The sequence below is a fragment of the Buceros rhinoceros genome, unplaced genomic scaffold, assembly GCF_000710305.1.
Source record: "Buceros rhinoceros silvestris isolate BGI_N320 unplaced genomic scaffold, ASM71030v1 scaffold1877, whole genome shotgun sequence".
Taxonomy (NCBI): domain Eukaryota; kingdom Metazoa; phylum Chordata; class Aves; order Bucerotiformes; family Bucerotidae; genus Buceros; species Buceros rhinoceros.
This window is the reverse complement of record NW_010422556.1, coordinates 35,618-55,658: the sequence shown is the minus strand read 5'-3', so window position 1 is coordinate 55,658 and position 20,041 is coordinate 35,618. Positions and strand designations below refer to the sequence as shown.

At 40.2% G+C, this 20,041-nt stretch overlaps 1 protein-coding gene across 1 annotated transcript in view; it reads left to right on the top strand.

Moving 5' to 3' along the window:
* Positions 1–20,041, top strand: part of DIP2A (DIP2 disco-interacting protein 2 homolog A (Drosophila)) — a gene marked incomplete at its 5' end in the record, with an annotated part of 67,634 nt that overhangs the window by 13,336 nt on the left and 34,257 nt on the right. The window contains 6 exons of the mRNA XM_010140062.1: positions 5,410–5,529; positions 10,946–11,191; positions 15,578–15,706; positions 16,474–16,593; positions 18,414–18,611; positions 19,998–20,040. Coding sequence (XP_010138364.1) covers positions 5,410–5,529; positions 10,946–11,191; positions 15,578–15,706; positions 16,474–16,593; positions 18,414–18,611; positions 19,998–20,040 — 856 coding nt within the window. The remainder of the gene's footprint in view (positions 1–5,409; positions 5,530–10,945; positions 11,192–15,577; positions 15,707–16,473; positions 16,594–18,413; positions 18,612–19,997; position 20,041) is intronic.

Below are 20,041 nucleotides of genomic sequence, written 5' to 3'. Positions count from 1 at the left end.
TGCTGTGTCCTTTTCAAGAGTAGCTGATGAGGGTGGAATGCAACATTTTGTAGAACAGAACATCTTTCTGGAGCAATTAGTTATTTTCAAACCATCAACATAAATTACTTAAAATAAGCAAGTGAAACAATTTTGCCTTTTTATGCAATTAATCTGCCATTTAGTAGCTGTAAGCACATTTTTTTTATAGTTCCCCAGAGTTGTTGCCCATTCAAATTAACTATAATTTTTATCATCCACGGATTTTTGTCTTCTAGCAGTAAATATTACCAAAAAATTTCCAACGGTGAATATCATCACTATGTACTGTAGACTGCTATACTACCTAAGAGTTTCCGAAACAGCAGTTAATTCTGCAGCGCTTTAACTAGGTTTTGTTCTGGTGAATGATGACACTGTGATACAGAAAAGTCGGAAATGCAGAGACTTCACCAGCTTTCGTCTATGACAGGCACTGAGACCCTCCTACCCTCTCAATTCAGAGGACACTTGGTGGTGGGTTATTGCTGTTGCTGCTGGGTTTTTCTCCAGGGAGGGTGTGTGGTTTCTGGTGGAGGCACTGTGCCCTCTCCTGCGTTCTGTCCCAGTGCTGCCTGCTTTGGGATAAGAACACAAAGGAGGGAGCTGGTAAGCCCTCAGGGTGTCTGGAAAGCTTTCCCGGCAGCTATGCTCTTCCTGCTTCTGCACTTCTTTCTGGTAACCGTTCCTCAGCCCATTGGATACACAGCTGTCATGTACAGCCTGTTCTCCCAGCTGCCTGGAACAGGGTGCAGAGATGCTGCAGATGAGGAACAAGCCTGCCTAGCGTGCAGGGGTGATACTTGTACCGCAGTGGGCAGTGTACAGCAGCTCTCTCTTTCAGTTCAGGTGATAGAGCTTGATCCTGCCCTGATCCTCTGTGTCTTACCAGCCTTCCTGGAGTCACACTATCTTTTTTTAAATTATTTTTACTTTTTTATTTTACTGGCAATTCTTGTCCAGTGTTGCAGTCACGTGGGACACTAGTTTGCAGCAACCGTTGGTAGAGGCAGACAGTGCTGGTTGCTGTAGCTGCTGCTGTTTGGAGGTCTGTGAGCAGAAGGGAAATGGGTGACCCTATGAATGCCATTTTTTTCCTCAAACAGCTGTAGAAATTCTTCCTTCTATGCCTAAGGCAGGAACAAGAATCAGAGGCTGATAATCAAGCAGGAGCTACAAACAGGAAAGAAAAATTCTATTCTAATAGCTGGAAGGTTTAGGGTATAGGAGTTGAGGTGATCTACAGTCCACAAATTATTTCTTAATTTTCCTCCCCTGTACTTTGTTAAGGACATGCAGAAGGATAGAAAATGAGAATAGGTATATAAAATGGAAGAGAAGATTATGTGGTTTACTACAACAGAGGAAGAAAATAATGTTTTGAATTAATAATAAATGGTTGGAGGTTGTTTGGAGCTTAATGAAGTGTAGAAACTTAGAATTTTTTGAAAACTTTCTTCTGCTTTTGGATGGTAGCATATGTATTTTTTTCTCACTTTTGTATGCATAATCTTCATGTGAATAAGATGCTGGGCTTGCTGTTCATCTCTTTCAGTGTTCACTGTTCTCAGAGATGTGATGAAATACAGGTCACATTTGATCCGACTTTAATGACTATTTAAGCCCCTGAAGAAAACTGAACTCCACAGTTCTTACATGTTAAATCAGTTTCATAGTACGTTTTTAAGAATTCAGTAGCGGCCAATGGTAGAGAGCTTTTTGCAATTCCAATATCCAGTTAAACTTTAATTTATAGTAATTTATGAGGTTTTGTACCCTAAATGTTCTGCTTTTTTTTTTTAGTTAAGTCAGTTTTGTTATGTACATAATGTAGAAAGGCTCTTAAAGGAAACACGGAATCAGAACAAAGCATTCCAGGGAAGTGAAACCAATTACTTGATATATTTGGCTGGGAAAGGATGGTCCTACTCAGTTGTTATCCAAGGACAAGATATTAAAAGGAAAATTTCAAGCTGGAAATAAATCTTAATGAGTACAGAAGGAACCGATGAGTTAAATCAGTGCTATAAAAATAAAACATGAAACAGAATAAAAATTCATCCTGATTGTCTTCTGGTTGCATTTTTATCATTTATTCTAGTATTTTCCAGGTTTTGGAATGGGAGCTAGGAGGACTAGAGGAGGAGAGGGTGCTGATTTTGCCCTCTGGAAATGGAATAAAAAGTAGTTTCCATGCTTGCTGCCACAAATCTGTGTGGTGTTATGACCTGTCCCACCCTACTTTGTTAAAATGCCTTAACACACCTTTGCCTCACGCTAGTCCTTTCCATTCCCTAAGTACACAGATAGTTAAGAATGCTTTAATTTTTTATCTTCAACATCGTTTAATGATTTAATGAATTTATATACACACTATCAAAATATTTCTCTTTTTTGGAAGACTTTTACTGGTGAAAAAAATGTGCGTTATTTTCCCCTTCTTCCCACCAGATGTTAATGCAACATAAAAATATCTTCTAAAGTATATGTAGATATATGCGTGGCTGAGGGGAATGCTTCTCATAGTTATAATCTCTGCTTAAAAACAGGCAGCTTGGTTTTGGGTTTCAAGTTCTGCTATGGAAATGTGTCCTGCAGAATTGGCATTTGACCCTAACGTATAAGGCTGCAAAAGTAACTTTTAAGTAATACTCTGAAGTCTAAGGATAGCAGTAATGTCCTTGGTGCATGTAAGTAACACAGCAAAGCCAAGTGTATTGAGTTCTGTCTGAACTTTCTGGAGTTTTGTGAAATTAAGAGGTTTGCTTTTGGATATCCACGAGAATAAACTTCAATGGTGGACGTTTACAAGGAGGGAAAGATGAGGTGAAAGCAAGATGACAAAAAGCAGTAACCTCATGTGAGAAAAGGAGGCAGGGAGACAGAGAGAGAGGGTAGTGAATTTTTAAATCAAAAAAATCTGAGAACTCCTCCTTGGTGTGAACAAGAGCAGCAAAAAATCTCAAATGGTGCCTGATAGTATAAAAAAAAAAAAAATCTTGTCTCAAAAGATAGAGGTTTAAAAAGCTTTTTTTTTTTCTTTTAGGGTTTTTTTTTTTCTTAGGGTTTTTTTTTTCCTTCATCGCAGCATCATCTTTGATCCTCACAGGTTAGTTGCATGAAAAGTTCTTACTTGAGACAGCCATCTGCCTAGTACATTTCTGAGGCTTGTAAGAACACACAGGTGGTTGGTACAGGATCTTTGCATATATAACATATATTAAATGCAGCACTGAACAGATTATCTGGGGGAGCTGCAGACTTGAAAAGTGACTTTGTGACTGGAAAGAACTAGATGGTGTCTGGGGCCATACACACAGGGCTTATTTTGATTTTTTTTTTTTTTTTTTTTTTTTTTTTTTTTTTTTTTTGGGGCCAGGGTGAAGGAAACCGTTTTTTTTTTTTTTTTTTTTTTTTTTTTTTTTTTTTTTTTGATTCATGTGGCCAGGCTGAAGGAAACCGTTTGTTTCTCATTTGGACTAAGAAAAGCAGCTTCCTGTGTTTTTGTTAAGAATGGGTTGTTTTTTTTTCTGACATTTCTCTTGAAGGTGTTCTGCTCTTCTAGTACTGGTGTTTCAACTTGCTTCTCTCATGACATCTCTTTGAACTCAGGTATTGCAGCAAGTCATGCTACGTGGTCAGGGACCAAAGGTTAGATGCCTGAGGTACACGGTGTGAATATTCTTTGGAGCAGGGAGGATTTTTACAGGTGGAAATGGAGCATAGGAAAAGATGTCAGATTAAGCTGTGGTGATTTTTGTCTGATTTACTTAAGGATAGAAGTTCGGTAAGTCAGTCATCTGCCGGTATCTGTTGGTAGAGTTGGTTAGCGATACGTTCCATGGAGCCTCCTCTGCTGAGGTCATGCTTCTGAGTAGATGGGCAGCATTTGTAACCTGGTTCTGAAATGCAGGACTGAATACTTGACCGCACGTGTCAGGTGTTTTTCCACTGCGTTGGGATACATCTGCCTTTGGAAAGGGAATTTTGCGGGGCTTCCTACAGGTTCACATCAATGTGCTGTGCCTTGCTGTTTCATAGCCTTTTATTCACTGGGACGCTCAAAAATCTCTTCTGATTTTCATTAATATACGCTGATTACCTGGAGCAGAAAAATTTAGTAAGTTGTGTGTTTCATACCTACAAGCCTATCAGCCTGGTACGTATTTGCAACCTTTGATGGATACTTAATGAAAGAATACTTCTTTTTTCTTTCAAATAGAGCAGTTTCATTCTGTAATTCTTCTTCAGCAGCTCCTCTTAAAAGAAATGTGGTTAAAACAAAGGCATAATCATATTACTTGCTTTTGGGCCCTTTGCAGCTCTGTGGACACGTATATGTGTTGTACTTGTTTTCCCTGAGCTTGAATCTTAGGTCATAAGTTAAAGTATATTTTTGGTCTGTCTCATTTCTCCTTGACATCTGTTCCTTCTCATGAATTTTCTTTCTACATAAATTTTAGCTTTTGGCACCATCGAAATATATATGTCAGAGAGAAAAATCTGCCGAAGGCAATTGAGAATTGAATACATTAAGCTATATCTGCATTGTGGTCTTGACTGAACGCTAAATTCCTCTTCAGTCTCAGGTTTGCCTTAAAAATAAGAAAAGTGTGTGTCATGAGTAGCCATATGTATCTTAGGGTCATTTCTGCTTTCAGGAAAGTGAAGACACTTTGAGTCTCTTCCCTAATTCTTTGTATGCATTTAACCTCTTTTTTCTCATTTTTTATTACTTGCATTCTTTTGCAAGAGCCTCAAGTACACATTTTTCACTTCTTTTCCCGTTGTGGATTTTGAGGATGAAGAATGTAATGCTGTTGCCAATTTACAGGACCTGTGTTGGAATTTGCCCCCAAAACAAAAAATAAATCATACCTCAGAACTAAGGTACTAGGTATTCTGTAACTGCAGTATTCATTTTCAGGGTGTTCTTCCTAAATTATATTTGCAAAGCCTTTTCAAGCTGATTTCACAAGGAAAATATGTCCATTTGACCCTGCTTATAAACTCCCTTAACTTTTGAAACCATTGCTTCTGAGCCAAATTTGAGTGGGAGGCAGGCGTATTTATTTAGTCCTACTAAACAGTTGAGAGCGAATAAACAACTGAGAGAGTTGTAACAGCTTCAGAATCAAAAACGATGTTTCTGTGATTTAGGCTTTTGCTCTTTCTGCTCTCCAAGAAGTGCTGCTTCTCTGCGGATGAGACCCTACTCCTTGCTGCGAGCTAAACACTTGGATTAAACAGGACTAAAGCCTTAAGGGCCATCATGTGCGATTCAGCCTTTGGATTTGAGCTGTAAAAGATGGCGTTGATGCTTTCTATGCTTTTAGAAATAAATAGTGATTAAACTTAGTCTCCTAACCTCTTTGTTTGTTTTCTGTGTAGATGTCCACACTGAAGCAGTACAAGCAGCTCTCGCAAAATACAAGGAGAGAAAAATGCCTATGCCTTCAAAAAGACGGTCTGTTCTGGTGCACTCTTCCGTAGAAACGTACACACCTCCAGGTATCTATTGACTTAACGTATGCAAATCTTGGCAGGTGAACGTGATGGCACAATGTAAAGAGCAAATGCTTCATTCTGCTATGTTATAAGTATGGTGCAATAAACTTCTATATTCATGGCTGTATTTCCCAGTAATCAGGTGATTTGCTCTTTGATGTCTTTCCTCAAGATCTGTAGTGTCTCATCTAGAGATACCAGAGCTGCTAAAGGTACGCTTGACAGCGGTAACAGAGTGAGCAGCTGCCCTTCATGCATTGAGTGTGTTCTCTTACGTAATGCCTGGCTTGGAAGGAGATAATCTTGGCAAGCATGCCAGAGCTGTAAATACCTTATTGCACATTGCATAACGTTCTTTTTTTAAGAGTTGAAAGAAAATGCCGGAGCATTAAGTTGCTGCATTAGTCTGCAGAACGCTCCTCAGATGGTTTCTACTGTGAGAAATTTAAAACATTTGGGAAATCATATGATGTAACTGTTCAGTTTAAGTCAGAACATTCTCTTTAGTATTTTCTTAGGGAAAAAAAAGTAATCTTCCAGTTGTCTCACAGTGAATTTTCTAGAGGTTAAGTCTTTCTCCAGATAACATGTTGTGCTAGCAAGCGAAGTGTTTTGGGCCAGTGTCTTGTATACAAAGAAGAGGAATTTCCCAAGCTCTTAAGTTTTGAATGAGGTGCTCTCCTCTGCCAGTGTTGCCAGGATAGAGGCACAGTGACCTCTAGTGACCTTCTCCATCAATGTCTTACTCCCTTTCTGGAAAGGAGAAGGTCTGCTGGGCTGCTCTCTTCCTTCCTGGGCTATAGTTCTTTCTTTCCATTCTTTCCAGTTAAAGGAAATTCAATTTTTCTTTGCTAGTCACACACTTTTGTATATTGGTTTGTAGGTTCTCTGGTTATTTCATCAGCTTATAAATAAGAAAGTTCTTCTGTAGTCCTGCATTATCGTTCTTCACCCTTGTGTTTTCGCCTATAAGATACATTACGGTCTCATGCATTTTAATTAGCTTATTCTTCTAGTGCTTGTATGCTCAGAAGCCCACGAGGGCCTGCTGGTTATGCTCTTGAGTTTTCTTGCATTTGTATGTGAAAGTTGTAGTGAATTGCATAAAGTGAAGTCCAGGAGAAAATTAACATATATTGACCATTTGGGAGAGAGGCTGTGAGGCTTCTGTTTATAGCTCTTCAAAGCAATATTCCTTCTCGCTTTCCAGAATAAACTGACAGAACCATCAGTGGTGCATTTCATGTAGCATCACTATGTCCTTTTCTCTCGTTCCCCTACTGTGACGCATCACTCTGTGCTTGGTGTAAAGTGTATCACAACAAGAACAGAACAAGCTGCTGTTCTGCATAAGATCCGTGTACAAAAAGTAGCTGGTATCTAGGATCTCTGCTGAGAGCAGAGGTCACCAAGACTTTCCTTCTCCCTTAGCATATAAAATGAGAAGGAATCTCCTTACAGTTTTTTTGAGAGCCAAAATATCATTCTCTTTTGAATGGGGACAAACTTGCAGTGGTGGACTTGCAGCAGTGGTCCTGTGGTTATTGCTGGGCCCGCTCCATCTGAGGTTGACGCTCTGCATGCTGCTCTGAAGGAGCAAAGTCTGGTGTGGGTTGAGAGACTATTAAAAATAATTGAGGTGCTGTGGGTAAAATGTCAAGTTATGTGATAAAAGCTGGTCTGCACATCTTTGCAGGAGCACAGAGAGTGTCAGGTGGGGGACCTGAAATAATACCCTGCCCCAGCTACTTCCAGGCCTTTTCCAGGAGCCATCAGCCTGTCCCAAACTCATCTCCACAAGCCCCTTGGGGCACGGGGAAGAATGGGAGCCACAAACCAAAGTTAAAGGGTCACCCTGTCCAGGCCCCTCCCAGCACGGTCCCTGGAGTCCCTCCGCCCTCCTGTCCGGGTGTGAAACCCATCACAACCAGTCAACACTAGAGCACCCTCTGGACTGAGGTGGCATGTTGTGGAGGGGTACAGGACACATCATGGGATGCAGGGCAAAAATGTTTGGAGACTGCATGAGACTTTTTATGGGATATCTAGGCAAGGAACCACAGAAGGGGAAGTGGGTAGATGTAGGTAATTAGAGCAGGAACAAGCGTGGGGAAAATAGCAGGGTATGGGGATGAAAAGGGTTGGTCATATATAAGTGGAACATATGCCTGTCCATGCCCTGCACCTGACCCTACAATCTGTCCTCTCCTCCTATTACACTCCATTTCTAACACCTTTCCCAGGTGAGGGTCTCTATATATTCTGTGCACAGAAGAGCTGAGTCAGTCTAAACAAACAAATGGAATGAGACTGCAGCCTCAGGCTTGTATGTCCAGGTGCCAACAGCTGGAAAGACTGGGATCCAGGAACAACTTGGCAGATGGAGTGTCTGAGCCCAGCTACTGGAGGGGTCTACATTATGTGTGTGTGTGTGAATGTGTGACCTCCATCCTGCTCTTCCAGAGGGAGGAGCAGGATGAGGCGGTGGGATCTGCCTGTGTTTCTATGAGTGTTGTTACGCATTTGTGCTGTTGGAGAATTGTCGTCTTCTAATACACCTGCCCAAGTGGTTACCAGAGAAGACAATATGCTTATGCTGGGCTTTAGCAGGGTACAGAAGCACCCTAATATATTTGGGAAAAAGAGTTAGGTGTCTGTGGGATCTGTTGTGCTGTTTCTAAGAGGTAACTTGTTAAGAGATACCTTTATCTCTGAGAGGATGGGCCACCTAACAAACTCAGTGTCATAGGAGATCAGGCCATTCAAAAACATTCTGAGGATTTGCTTCAGCTATGTCAATTCACAAAAGCAATTGTGTTTTTGTGGGCCTGCCTTTATTTGCAGTTAGCTCAGCAGGGAAGATTGGAAGTTGTTAAGAACCTGAGTAGCACTGAAGCACCTAGTTTTGTTGCTTTGAGCCATTGAACCACTGCTGTAAAATCCTTGTATTGGCAGAAGTTAAAGCAGTTAAAACCAGGCTTTCTTAAAAACAAACAGGAAGAAAGCATTGGATTTGAGTCACAACTTTAAGTTCAAACCAGCTCCTGACTAGCAGTGATAGAACTGCTTTCATCAGTCATCCTTCAAAAAATTTTGTACTTTTGTTTTTGTCCCGTCAAGTCTTTTATACTTCCCGTATGGATTTTACATGATCAGAGTTTGAGCTGTAGTCCTGATGCAAGTTGGGTCCAAAGGGTGGTGGTTTCTGTGGCTACCTTGGGTCAGCTCCCAGCCAGGAGGAGCTGTGAGCCAAGTGCATAGCATTCTGCTCACAGCACACCCAGCACCACTCATTAACTGCTGTGGCTGCCACAGAGATAGCTCCTGATGTTACCTCGCTGCCTTTCTGTTTTAATCGTGTTTTGATATTCCCCACCCCCCCCGGCCCCCCTCATTAACTGCTGGGCCTGCCACAGAGATAGCTCCTGATGTTACCTCGCTGCCTTTCTGTTGTAATCGTGTTTTGATATTAGAATGTTTTGATTACAGATCCTTCTTTTTTTTTATACACAGTTAATATTTTACATTTAAAGTGGGGTTTTTTCCCTATCCACTTATGTAAGACATCTGAAAGCTTAGAAATTTTCAAGACCCTTCATGAAACTTGTGTTTGGATTAGGAGATACTATCTGAGTGTGTATTCATTGAGAAACCTGTTTTTTCTGTAGCTTTATTTCTTACACTGAAGTGACGGATTGCAAACGTGAGCTCCGTTTTCAAAACGTGACTGTCTTGTTCCCTATTCCTGGAATTGTTTATTCTCACTTTCTGCCTAAAAGAAGGGGAAAGTTGCAGGCAGTAAGGAGCAGATTTGGCTCCTCTCTGAGACCAGGTGGAGTCAGCAGCCAAAAACTACACCCGGTGGAGTAGACTAGAGAAATGAGGCACAGCCCCAGGAGTGGTGATCCACCACAGCTGTATCTTCTCCAAGATGAATTGCTTGTGAGGTTTGATTCAAAATTGCCATGACCATGGGAATGGTCAGGTAATGAGAGATCTGTGATTTTTCACTTTGAAAACGCCATTGAGTTAAATGGGCTTCTTATGAAATGATTCCTGATATTTGTGGGTGTAGACTGTTTTAAGAGCATTTACTCTGAAGCTATTGGGAAGACATATTCTTGAAAAGCAGAAAATAAAACACCTGGTAACTGGAATTTGTTGCCAAATATGAGGAAAAGATATTTAATGTGGCTGTAACAAAAGTGATATGGAATTGTATATAGCTGAACAGTTATGTGTTCAGAGGATTTGACAAAAAAAAAAAGCCAGAATTAAGGTTGCAGAATTTCTGGTGGAACACACCCCACTATATCACTCAGGATTTCCATGTCTGGAAGGGACTCTAGACTATAGTAGTGGATGCCCCATGTTTTTCAGAACCTGTTTTTCAGCTCCTGCTGACTTCTTAATTGATCTGGCCATTATGCATGACTTACTTAAAACTGCTCTGCACAAACTGACTTTGTCAGCATCTGGGCAATGCATCGTTTTAGGAGCTTTCCTTTAATTACCGAGGGTAGTGGGGCAGGTGCCTGTAAAGGATCAAGTTCTTAAAATGTAGCAGTCTCTTTAGGAGGGCAAGAATTTTTTCTGTAATGAAAGGTTCTATTTTTTCACTCAAAATCAACAACTATGTAAATTCTTGGTATTTAGAATGACGTTTTTGTTTGTTAGTGAGTGGATAATAAATGTGGAAGGACTGAGTGCCAAATGGAAACTTCTGGAAAGTTGTAAGTAACCAAATGGTAATTAAAATAGGAGCCCTTTATCGGACTTCTAACAGCAACAAATATATATTTAGAATGAAAAGATGCTTGACTAAGCATTTCTTTGTAGTGCTTGTCAACGTTGGTTTATGTGGTTAAAACACGTGCTTTTAAATTCCTTTTAATTATTCTTAGATTAATGAAATTACCCTTTCATTGAACTTTCTAGCACTGTGCTTTTTTTAGTAATTAGTTCTCAAATATTTGTCTAAAGAATCAAAATGAACAATTTCCTCCCCCAAAATAAAAAGAAAGTACCAACAAAAATGTAATGGAATTTATTCAGGTGACCTGTTCAGAACAGTGGTATTCTTCCTGTGAAATGGGTATGGTGTGCTCACTGCGAATGGGTGGTGAATGTACTAGGTACCGTAGGTAGAACCCTTCTAGAGGATGACACCAGTCCAAATGCAGGAGGTAAATGAAACTTTGCTCGAGGTGCATTCTGGCTATAATGTGTAGAAGCTGTTGCATTAGCCTAACAGATGGCAATGAGCAGGATTTGTGCGTGTGAATATACCATTTGCTTGAAACATGCATCTCATGTGTAGCACATGAGAACGCTACGTGAAGAACATGGAAAAGCTTCGTGTTCCCGTCTGTTGGGTCATTCCCACGTTACATGCCTGTCATCGTTATTTTAATCACAGACACATCGTCAGCATCAGAAGATGAGGGCTCGTTACGTCGGCAAGGGCGGATCTCCTCCACTCCGTTCCAGAGCCATTCCAACGTAGAGCCCTGGCTTAACCGGGTTATTCAGGGCTCCTCCACCTCATCCTCTGCATCCTCCACCTCATCTCATCCAGGAGGGAAACCTGCTGCTGCTTCCAATACTGCTACTGCCACCGCTGCTGCCACTGTGCTTGCAGATCTCATGGCACACACCCAGCTAGGTTAGTAAAGAACTGCCTATGTGGTTGGAATAAAGTCAAATTAAAAATACCAAAGCAGGGCTAAACACAAGTGTCTTCACCAGAAGATATCTGTAAATAGCCTTAAAATGTGCAATCCACAGATCAGGTATGTATGATATGTGTGTATTCAATTTAAACCAAAGCAGTTGTTCATGAGATCTGAACATGCATTCCTCTTGGTAAAATGCTTGATTTATCAAGAAACTAAGGTTCTATTTTACTGGATTCAAAAGCAGGATTTCAGAGGGATCATATCTGCGGTGCATGCTTTCCGATCTGCATGTATTTACCTTAGAGAATAGCAGGTTATGGATTTCAAAGGTGATGCAATTGGTAAACACCCAAAAGACTGGAAAAACATCCAGAATCTTTTGGAAGGTTATGAAATCAGAGGTACTGACAAAGCTAGATTTCAAGCTCAGATGTGATTTTTGTGAGGTTTTTCCCTGTAATTCAAATTTAAGTCATGAATAGTCCTTTATTGTGAAAATGTAGACATACTGGTAAGCCAAAATGTAAATGTGAGTGTTGTCTCCATCTCTGTAATGCTGAAGCTCCAGAACTTCAGGTTACAATTTTTTTTTTTTTTTTTTTGTCCTAAAATGCAGAGCCCTACTCTGTGCTTTTGGGTGATTTGGTAAGCAGAAAGAAAGGCCATCTTTTGCACCCCATGGAAATAATTTTTACATGTTTTGACACACTGTAGTGAAGACTGACAGCGGATCTGTGTGTGCAACATGTCCGTGCTCATCTTAAACAATGGAAAAAGACCCAGAGGACAAACAGTAACTTTGTTTTTCAAGTATTTTTTTCCCCAAAGTCATTTAGAAAAATGAAGAATGATGTTTGTATTTCACCTGTGGGCCACGGCACAAAGTTCTTGTACTTCTGGTAATATTCAATAGGCAGCACGTATGCTGTTCCTGGATGTTTCAGGTTTTAGCAGTTTTGGTGCTCCACTTACCTGCCTGTTTATCTGTGACTGCCTGTGGACACTACACAGACAGCATTTTGCTTTCGTTACAGGGAACAGGTTAGGTCAGAGGAGGAAAACACATTAAAATGCTTTAGATTTAAACTGAACATACAGATGTCTGTATACTTAGATATGTCAGTTAAGACGATAATTTAAGGCAGAAATACATTTCGTAAATACCCTTTCATTTAGATGGTCTGGCTGGTACCTTCAAGTTTTGTTGATTCTTCGTTCCTTGCTGGTTTGCCTTCCCAGTCCCTTCTGGCTTATATGAAGTTTGGGGCATCAACCTGAGCTCGTAGTAGCTATGGGCCGCAGAACACAACCAGTGGTTGTAGTTTGTGACTGGAAGTTTTACTTCTTCAGATTCCTGACGCACATTATGAAACAGCGGAGAGTATGAACAAGGTCTCTGAAAGAGGGTTCTCTGGATATTCTTGTGCTGACAGGAACAGGGATTGACTCCTCTTCCAGTGACTGACATCCTGTTTTTCACAGGGCAGGCAGTTTTCTGTAAGTGGAGCTGAGATGTAGAGGTAGTAGCTGACTTTGTATTCTGGAAGGCTCTTTAGATGTTGGAGTCTGGGAGGGCATATCTGTGTTTTTCCTACTTGCTTTTGCTCCCTTCTCTGTTTTGTGTTGCGATCTCTATTGGGGAAGCAAAGTATAGAGGGGAATTGTGGCATCTAAGCTTTGATAAGGCAAAACATTTTTCCCCAAGCCTGCTTAGTGCTGTTGCCCTGGAAAGCTCCTGCATGCTGAAATGTTGGGGTTTGTTTTGTGTCTTAAAGGATTATGGGCAACGTTTGTTTCTGTTCATTTTTCTGCACTTTATCAACCCTTCATCCATAAACATAGCTGGAAATATTTGCCTCTTCAGTTAACTTTTGTGGCTTTATTGCTAGTGAAATATTTCTGTTTGTACAAAACATACCCATCTTACTGTCCTTCAAGAAATCTAAATTTTGGTCTTCCCATTTTCGGGCTTGTTTTTAGTGAGAAATTTGCAATTTGTTTTTTTGGTACTTAGTGGATGTAAGAAAGATGAAACATGTCCACACCTTGCTTTGAGAGCATTCTGGATTTCACATTATCGATTTATAGGAGTCATTTTTAACTCCTTAAGATTAACAAATCAACTTGGAAGGTTAGCCGTAATTGTAAGTGTGATTCATTAAATTCTTAATATAGCTGTGAAAACTTTCAAGGGATGGAAAATATAACACAGCATCCTGTTATGTCTAATATCTCAGGCCATATAAATACATGGCAAATTTCACAACTACTTTCTTGAGACCCATCTATCGGGACTGTTTATTCATCAAAACTGTATGCACAATCAAGGCCTTATCAAGAGTTCAAAGTCCAGGATTTAAGCAGCTAAAGGCTGGACTGTGGACAGTGGAGTGGTTTGAAATTTCATTAATGGGAAATGGATGTGCTATTATAGTGTCTCTCAGGAAGCAATTTCAGAGATTGTTAAGAGATGATCTATTAAAAACATTTAGAAAGGTAAAATTTCCAGTGCCTTTCACCAAAAAAATTCAGTGTCCATTTGCATAAGAATAATCTTGCTCATTTCTTAAATACTTGCCATACTCCATCAATTTTCTTCCTTGCTCCCAAGAATATGAAAATTTACTCAGTTCTTGCATTGTGAACTTTTTTGATTTTTCAATAAATACTGCTGTACTTTCAAAGGACCCCTATGATTTGTCCTAGAGCATAAGAGTTTGTTTATTTTCTGGGTTAATGAGCTGACATCAGCAATACAGAAAGGCATCTTACATATTTTAAACACTCTGCCTTACTAAAATAGTCTGTATGTTGGCTATGAACTGAATAACTGTTCACAATTTTGATACGTTGGAGAATTTAAATTTAGCAGATTGTTCCCTTGCAGCTCATCTTCTCCAGCTTGCATTTTTAAAGATGAGATCATACTAAATTCCCAAGCAATAGGCTGCAGTGTTGGAAGTGGAAGGTTACAATACTTAATAAAGTCAGATAGGAATACACATTTTTAAGCTGTTTGTCTTTCACCTATAAAAGCAAGGACAACATCTACATGTTCCTTTGGGAGCATTTTTCCTTTTAGCGTAATATTTTCTTGGCTTTGCAAGCAGTTTTACAGGAGTCATAGAGCGAAGTGTCTTAGAAACAGTTTCAAAGAGTTTACTGAAGAGCAAATGCAAGAATAAAATGGATCCTGTTTTGTGTTCTGGCGGGGTTGAGTATGCTCTTTTGTGTTTTGTTGTTCCAATACCATTTAATAAACTTTTAAATGTCCATTTTAGTAAGTGGGTTCCTAGACAGAACAATCATACACGGCCATCTCAAGGTCTAACCCGACTTGCTGCTAGGCAGGGGCTTTTCTGCTGTGTTTGAGTCTTTACTCTGAGATTCCTCCCTAGACTCTACTTTCTCTCTGACGCCTAGCTTTTCATTTTCTCTATCATATCCCATACATTCTTTCTTGGGACGCCGCTCTCTTTTGCATTGCTTTCTGTCTTCTAATCAATAATGGAAAGGTACTTCAGTCTAACTCCAATTAACTTTCTTCCTGAAGTCGTCAGTCTCAGTCTCTTCAGACTCTGACTACTTGCCACTTCTCTTTCTCTGCTTTGCCACAGTATCTCTAGATGATAGACTGATTCATGGATTCTCGTGGGCATCTACTAATAAAATGCCTATATAAATGAGGCTAATGTGATTTTTGTCTGAGCATAAATCCTGAAAACTGAACTTACCGCATCTGCATGCGTAGAAAGAATTTTGCCTTCTCAGGGCAGAATTGGGAGAGAAAGTAATTTCTCTGCTTATGAGAGCTGAAGTAGCTGTGGACAGCAGAGTAGTTGTCCATACGGACATTTGCCGTTTTCCTTCTAAGGTAACGGACACTGATTGGCATGAAACTTGGCTCTGAGATGCTTGTAAGACACATAAATGGTGTACAGTAGCACCTCCATATATAGCTGGGTTTTGTACTTGTTTTCAGTCAGGAATGATTGTTAATCATTGGTTGGGGTTTTTTTCTTTTCTGAGCATTTTCACTTTTTATGTGATTTCTTTGAGCTGTTGCCAAGTACACAGCTCTTCCGTAAATGTTCCCAGATAGCTTCTTCCTTAGGTTATTTTCTGAGCATCTAATTGCAGAGCTTTTGTATTTCAAATATCTGCCTCATGCCTGTGGGTGGAAGATTGCTTTGCCCTACAGGAATATTCATGGTGAAACCTGCATCTGTTCAGCGCTTCAGCTTCTGTAGTTTTCTGTACTGTTTTGTTAAAAACTCATGAGAAAACAGCAAGAATGCTCTAAGAAGCAACTTTGGCTATACTGATTCTTGAGATGACTGATGAGTTCCCATGTCTGTCTTCCATTTCTGCAGATAACCACTCTGCACCTCCAGATGTAACCACTGGCCTGGTGGAACATTTACACCATGAGCGCCCACAGGTAGCATCAGTACGAGGAGTTCCCAGAGGCTACAACAGCAGCATTTTGGAAACCGCAGATGGTGATTGTATTATAAATCTACTACCTTCCATTCTGTGTCCCCTTTTCTGAACAAGCAAATGCCTAACAGAGCTTGACACCATTGTCTGCCATGTACCTGCCCCGTCCAGTGTATCTGTCAGTCTGCCATAGGAGAGGAAACTGCGCTGCATTTCCCACGTTCCCCGTTGCTGACTATTTCTGTAGTAAAAGGCGGTGTAGACCTTAGTCTCACAATTCTATAGTGCCTCAGAGCTTTAAATTTCAATAAATATAAACATAGACATTTATATTTAAATTCAGTGTATCCCATATACAAATGAAAATCAACATTCCACATGGGTTTGTGTTTGACTATTTTTTTGCTAGCCCTGTAAAATACTGAAAGATTCACATATTTCTTTTTTCCAAGCATTCTCACACTTCTAGAACTGAATGAATGATAAAATGTAGCAAATAACTGGACTCTTGAAGAAAAGGACATTTGTTAGGTTTGTATTGGAATCTCCTGCAGGAGTCAGCAGTTTGAAAAGGTAGATTAGAGAGTGAGAAGGTGTATGCATCATTCAGGTAGCTAGGGAACAGCATTGTTTTAAAACAAAGACATCCATGGTTGAAACTGTTACTGACTAAAGCTGTTTTCTTTCAAACAAGCTGCTCGTCTCAAATGACGCTTTCACCTGAAAGCTGTGCTCAGCTTAGCATGATGTTGTCAGCAATGCGTCGGCACGTGTTTTAGTGTATGTTTCTTAATATATGCTAAGTAATAAATTTTTTTCTGTTTGGCAGGTGTCCCGGTGAACAGCAGAGTGTCTTCTAAAATCCAGCAGCTTCTAAATACCTTGAAAAGACCAAAGCGCCCACCTTTGAAAGAATTTTTTGTTGATGATTTTGAAGAGCTGCTAGAAGGTTAATTTTCTTTCAAATACATTTTTTGCTCTTTAAGTGGTTCAAGAAAGAACTAATACTTCCTAGCAAATGTTGTTTCCTTTTTCTCTTCCCGATAGAAAACGAACTGTGGTGGAGTTGTATTGGAGAAAGAAAGGTCATATACTAGCACAATGAAACAGAATCTTCAACTCAACCCTCTCATTCAGTGTAGTTGTTCTCCCCTCCTCCTTCACTTTGGAAACTCTTTTGATTCAGCCCAGTTTGGACCAGTGTGATGAGCAGTGAATATTAAAGACAGTGATTTACAGATGCTTGGAGAAATTCTGTTCACATCTTTGTCGAGAAATTAATTGGTGCATCCAGAAATTGTCATGTTTGGTGATGGTCCCACTGTGACATTTTGCCTTAGAGATTCTAAACTCTGCCCTGTGGTAATCAGCATAGAGGGTACTCTTTGGAGTAATCCAGGACATAGCCTAAGTGCAGCCGGTGGTGCAGTGGACCTCTGGAAGCCTCTGACCTGTTCAAAGCAGGTCTGACTAGATCAGGCTGCAGGGCCGTGCTCCATCCAGTTCTGAGTGTCTCCAAACACAGAGATTCCAGGGCCTCTCTGGCCGCTCACATTCAGCTGCTTGTCTACAAGCACTCCTACATCCAACTGAAAAGGTGCTTTGTAGCTGGCTAATGCCCAAATATAGTTAGTTTTAAAAAGTTACTTGCTAGTAACAGGAACTTATTATGATAATATTGTTTGCATGTTAATTTCCTCTTTTTGAAATCCAGAAGCTTTCATTATTTTAGAGGTTCGGAGGCATTAAACGCATTAAGTGCACTGTGCAGTACATCTTACTTGCACACTACATGAAAGGATAGTGTTTGTACGTGATCTGCTGGTATCACTCAGCTAAAACCCACTATTCTCTGTATGCATCTGTCCAGGTGGAAAGAAAAGCATCTTTAACAAATGTAGAAGTCACTCAGCAATATGTAGCTGCCTTTAACACCAGCTGCACCAACTAAGTGATGGTGATTCTAGTCTTTGGCTGCTGGTTTTTCACGCAGACTTTTTTTGAGGTCCACGTATGTCATTGTGGACAGTGGAGACCATCACTTGGAACTATTGTTTTTAGTTATTGCATAGATTTAGTGTTAGCTGAATCCAGCTGTGGCTTTGTTTTGCTAAGTGAGATCAAGAGACTTCACCTTCTTGAGCAGCTTGGAACAGGATTTTAACAGCAGGCTACTGAGAGAGCAAAGGGCATCCAGACCCTGCAGTGTTCCACAGTGGGGACAGATGATCTGGAATTCAAACAAAATATCTGTGAGCGGTACGGTTTCAGCTATAGATAATCTACACCAGGAGCATTTTATCTGGCTTTTTTTCCCCTTTTAATATGTTGTTACAGAAGTGTAGTGTCATTCTTCATCACCTGTTGAGAATTTGGTGCAGCAAAATAAATGTCCAGTTATCACTGAAGCCATTCTTTCTGATAATGCTTCTTGGCTTGGGGTAGCTTTCACTGAAATAGATGTGCAGAACAAACAGCAGAGATTACTGGGTTTTTTCAAAGTAGAGAAAGAGCAAACTAGGGATTCAAATTATGTTCATGTGGCAGCCAGGTCCTTTGAATAACATGGAATCAGAACTCTAGAGTGATGGTAGTTATTTTTTGTGAAGCCAGCCGATGACTGGCTTAGCATCGCTGTAAAGCAGAGGAGAAGTGGTAATAGCTGTGAGGAAAAGGAAGGTGAGGATGATTCGTGGAATAGTCTATTAAGTGTAACTTGCACATTTTCTAAAGATTGACATTTTCCATTTCACTGTGCTCTGCTTTTAGTGCAACAGCCTGACCCAAATCAACCAAAGCCTGAAGGAAATGAAATGAATGTACTTAAAGGTGAACCCTTAGGCCTGGTGACTAACTGGCCACCTTCTCTGCTGGCTGCCCTGCAGCGCTGGGGAACCACTCAGCCGAAAGCCCCTTGTCTGACCGCATTGGATACAACGGGGAAAGCCATTTATACGCTTACGTATGGTAGGTATTGGTGATAACTCGTGACAGAAACTTTGAGATTGCCATTTGAGTGCAAATTTTATGAATTCATTGTATATGAAAAACACCTTAAAATTAATGCAGGGAAGAAGTATGTGGTATTAGTTCTTCACAAGTGGCTATAAGTTTCAAACAAATTTTAAGAAAAAAACACTAAAAATAGCCTGGTGGAAGGCTATTATAGGAGGAAGAAGCAAATGACTAATAACACATGCTTCAGGTTCCCTGGGTAGACATCGCATTTTAGTATGTTCTTGCAAATCCTGTAGAGAAGACTTGTACTTCAAGAGCTTATGAAGGCTGTTATTGTGGGAAGTGAAACGTGCCTGTATCAATGAACTAGAGGTATCATAGTAATTGCATTTTTTTGGAAGATAATTGCGTCCCTCAGAACAGCTCACTGCAGCATTTCATTGTGTTGGAACATTACATTTACCGTTTGCATTCTTACAGATGAGCTTTGCTTAAAGGGAGTGTCACTGAGCAGCTGCATTAGTTTTGTTACTTTATAGTGGAGCTTTGAGAATTGTTTAGAATATCATGCTTAGTCTTATGTTTGGGAAAAAAAAAAAGGAAGAGACAAGCTAAAAGGAATCCAAGCTCTAAATTGCGCTTGGACTCTCTGCCAACTGCACTGAATTGCCAGTTCTATAAAGAACTGGCTGTTGGATTGTACTTGAATCCTGTGTAACTTTTTGTTTATATAACAGGAAATTGCACAGGGGAAAAAACCTGTTGAACTCTAGAAGTTTGAGACTGACAAACACGAAATAACTGATGGTTGCTGTGTGGTCTGAAGGGCTTGACTGTGTATGTCAGTCCACGATAAAGAGCCTGTACTAGACAGCTGAGTTGCAGATGCATGCGGTTTGCCATGGCATGCTGCTTCGGGGGATTCTCGCTCTGATTTACATTTACAGTGGAAGGGTGTTGCTGGGGCTCCATTTTTTATTCTAGCGAAACTTTTTTTTGAGGCTACACATTAAAAATCTTTATATTGTGTCAAATAAGTAGTTAGATTGTTAGCTTTGTACTTAATATCTTGGAATAATTTTTTGTTCTGAGTAATTGAGAGCTGTGTAGATCACTCCTGGGCACTATACTGGCATTTCACAGAGCCAGGTATTACGGCCTTGATTCCTACTCTTTGTTTCTTAAACTTCAGCTAATTTTTTGTCCAGTTTAGGACAGTTTGCTTTCTCCAAGAGCCCTTTGGAAGGAGTTTCCCTTGCTCATTTGCCTCTTAACTCTGTTCTTATACAACCAACTTACCTAGTGCATATGTAAGGCGCTGAGGTTTGCTAATTAAGTGTTAAAATTTCCAATGTCTCTGGTTTTTTTAATCTCTGTATTGCTTTTTTTCTTCAGGCAAGCTGTGGAGTCGAAGCTTGAAGTTAGCATATACCCTGCTG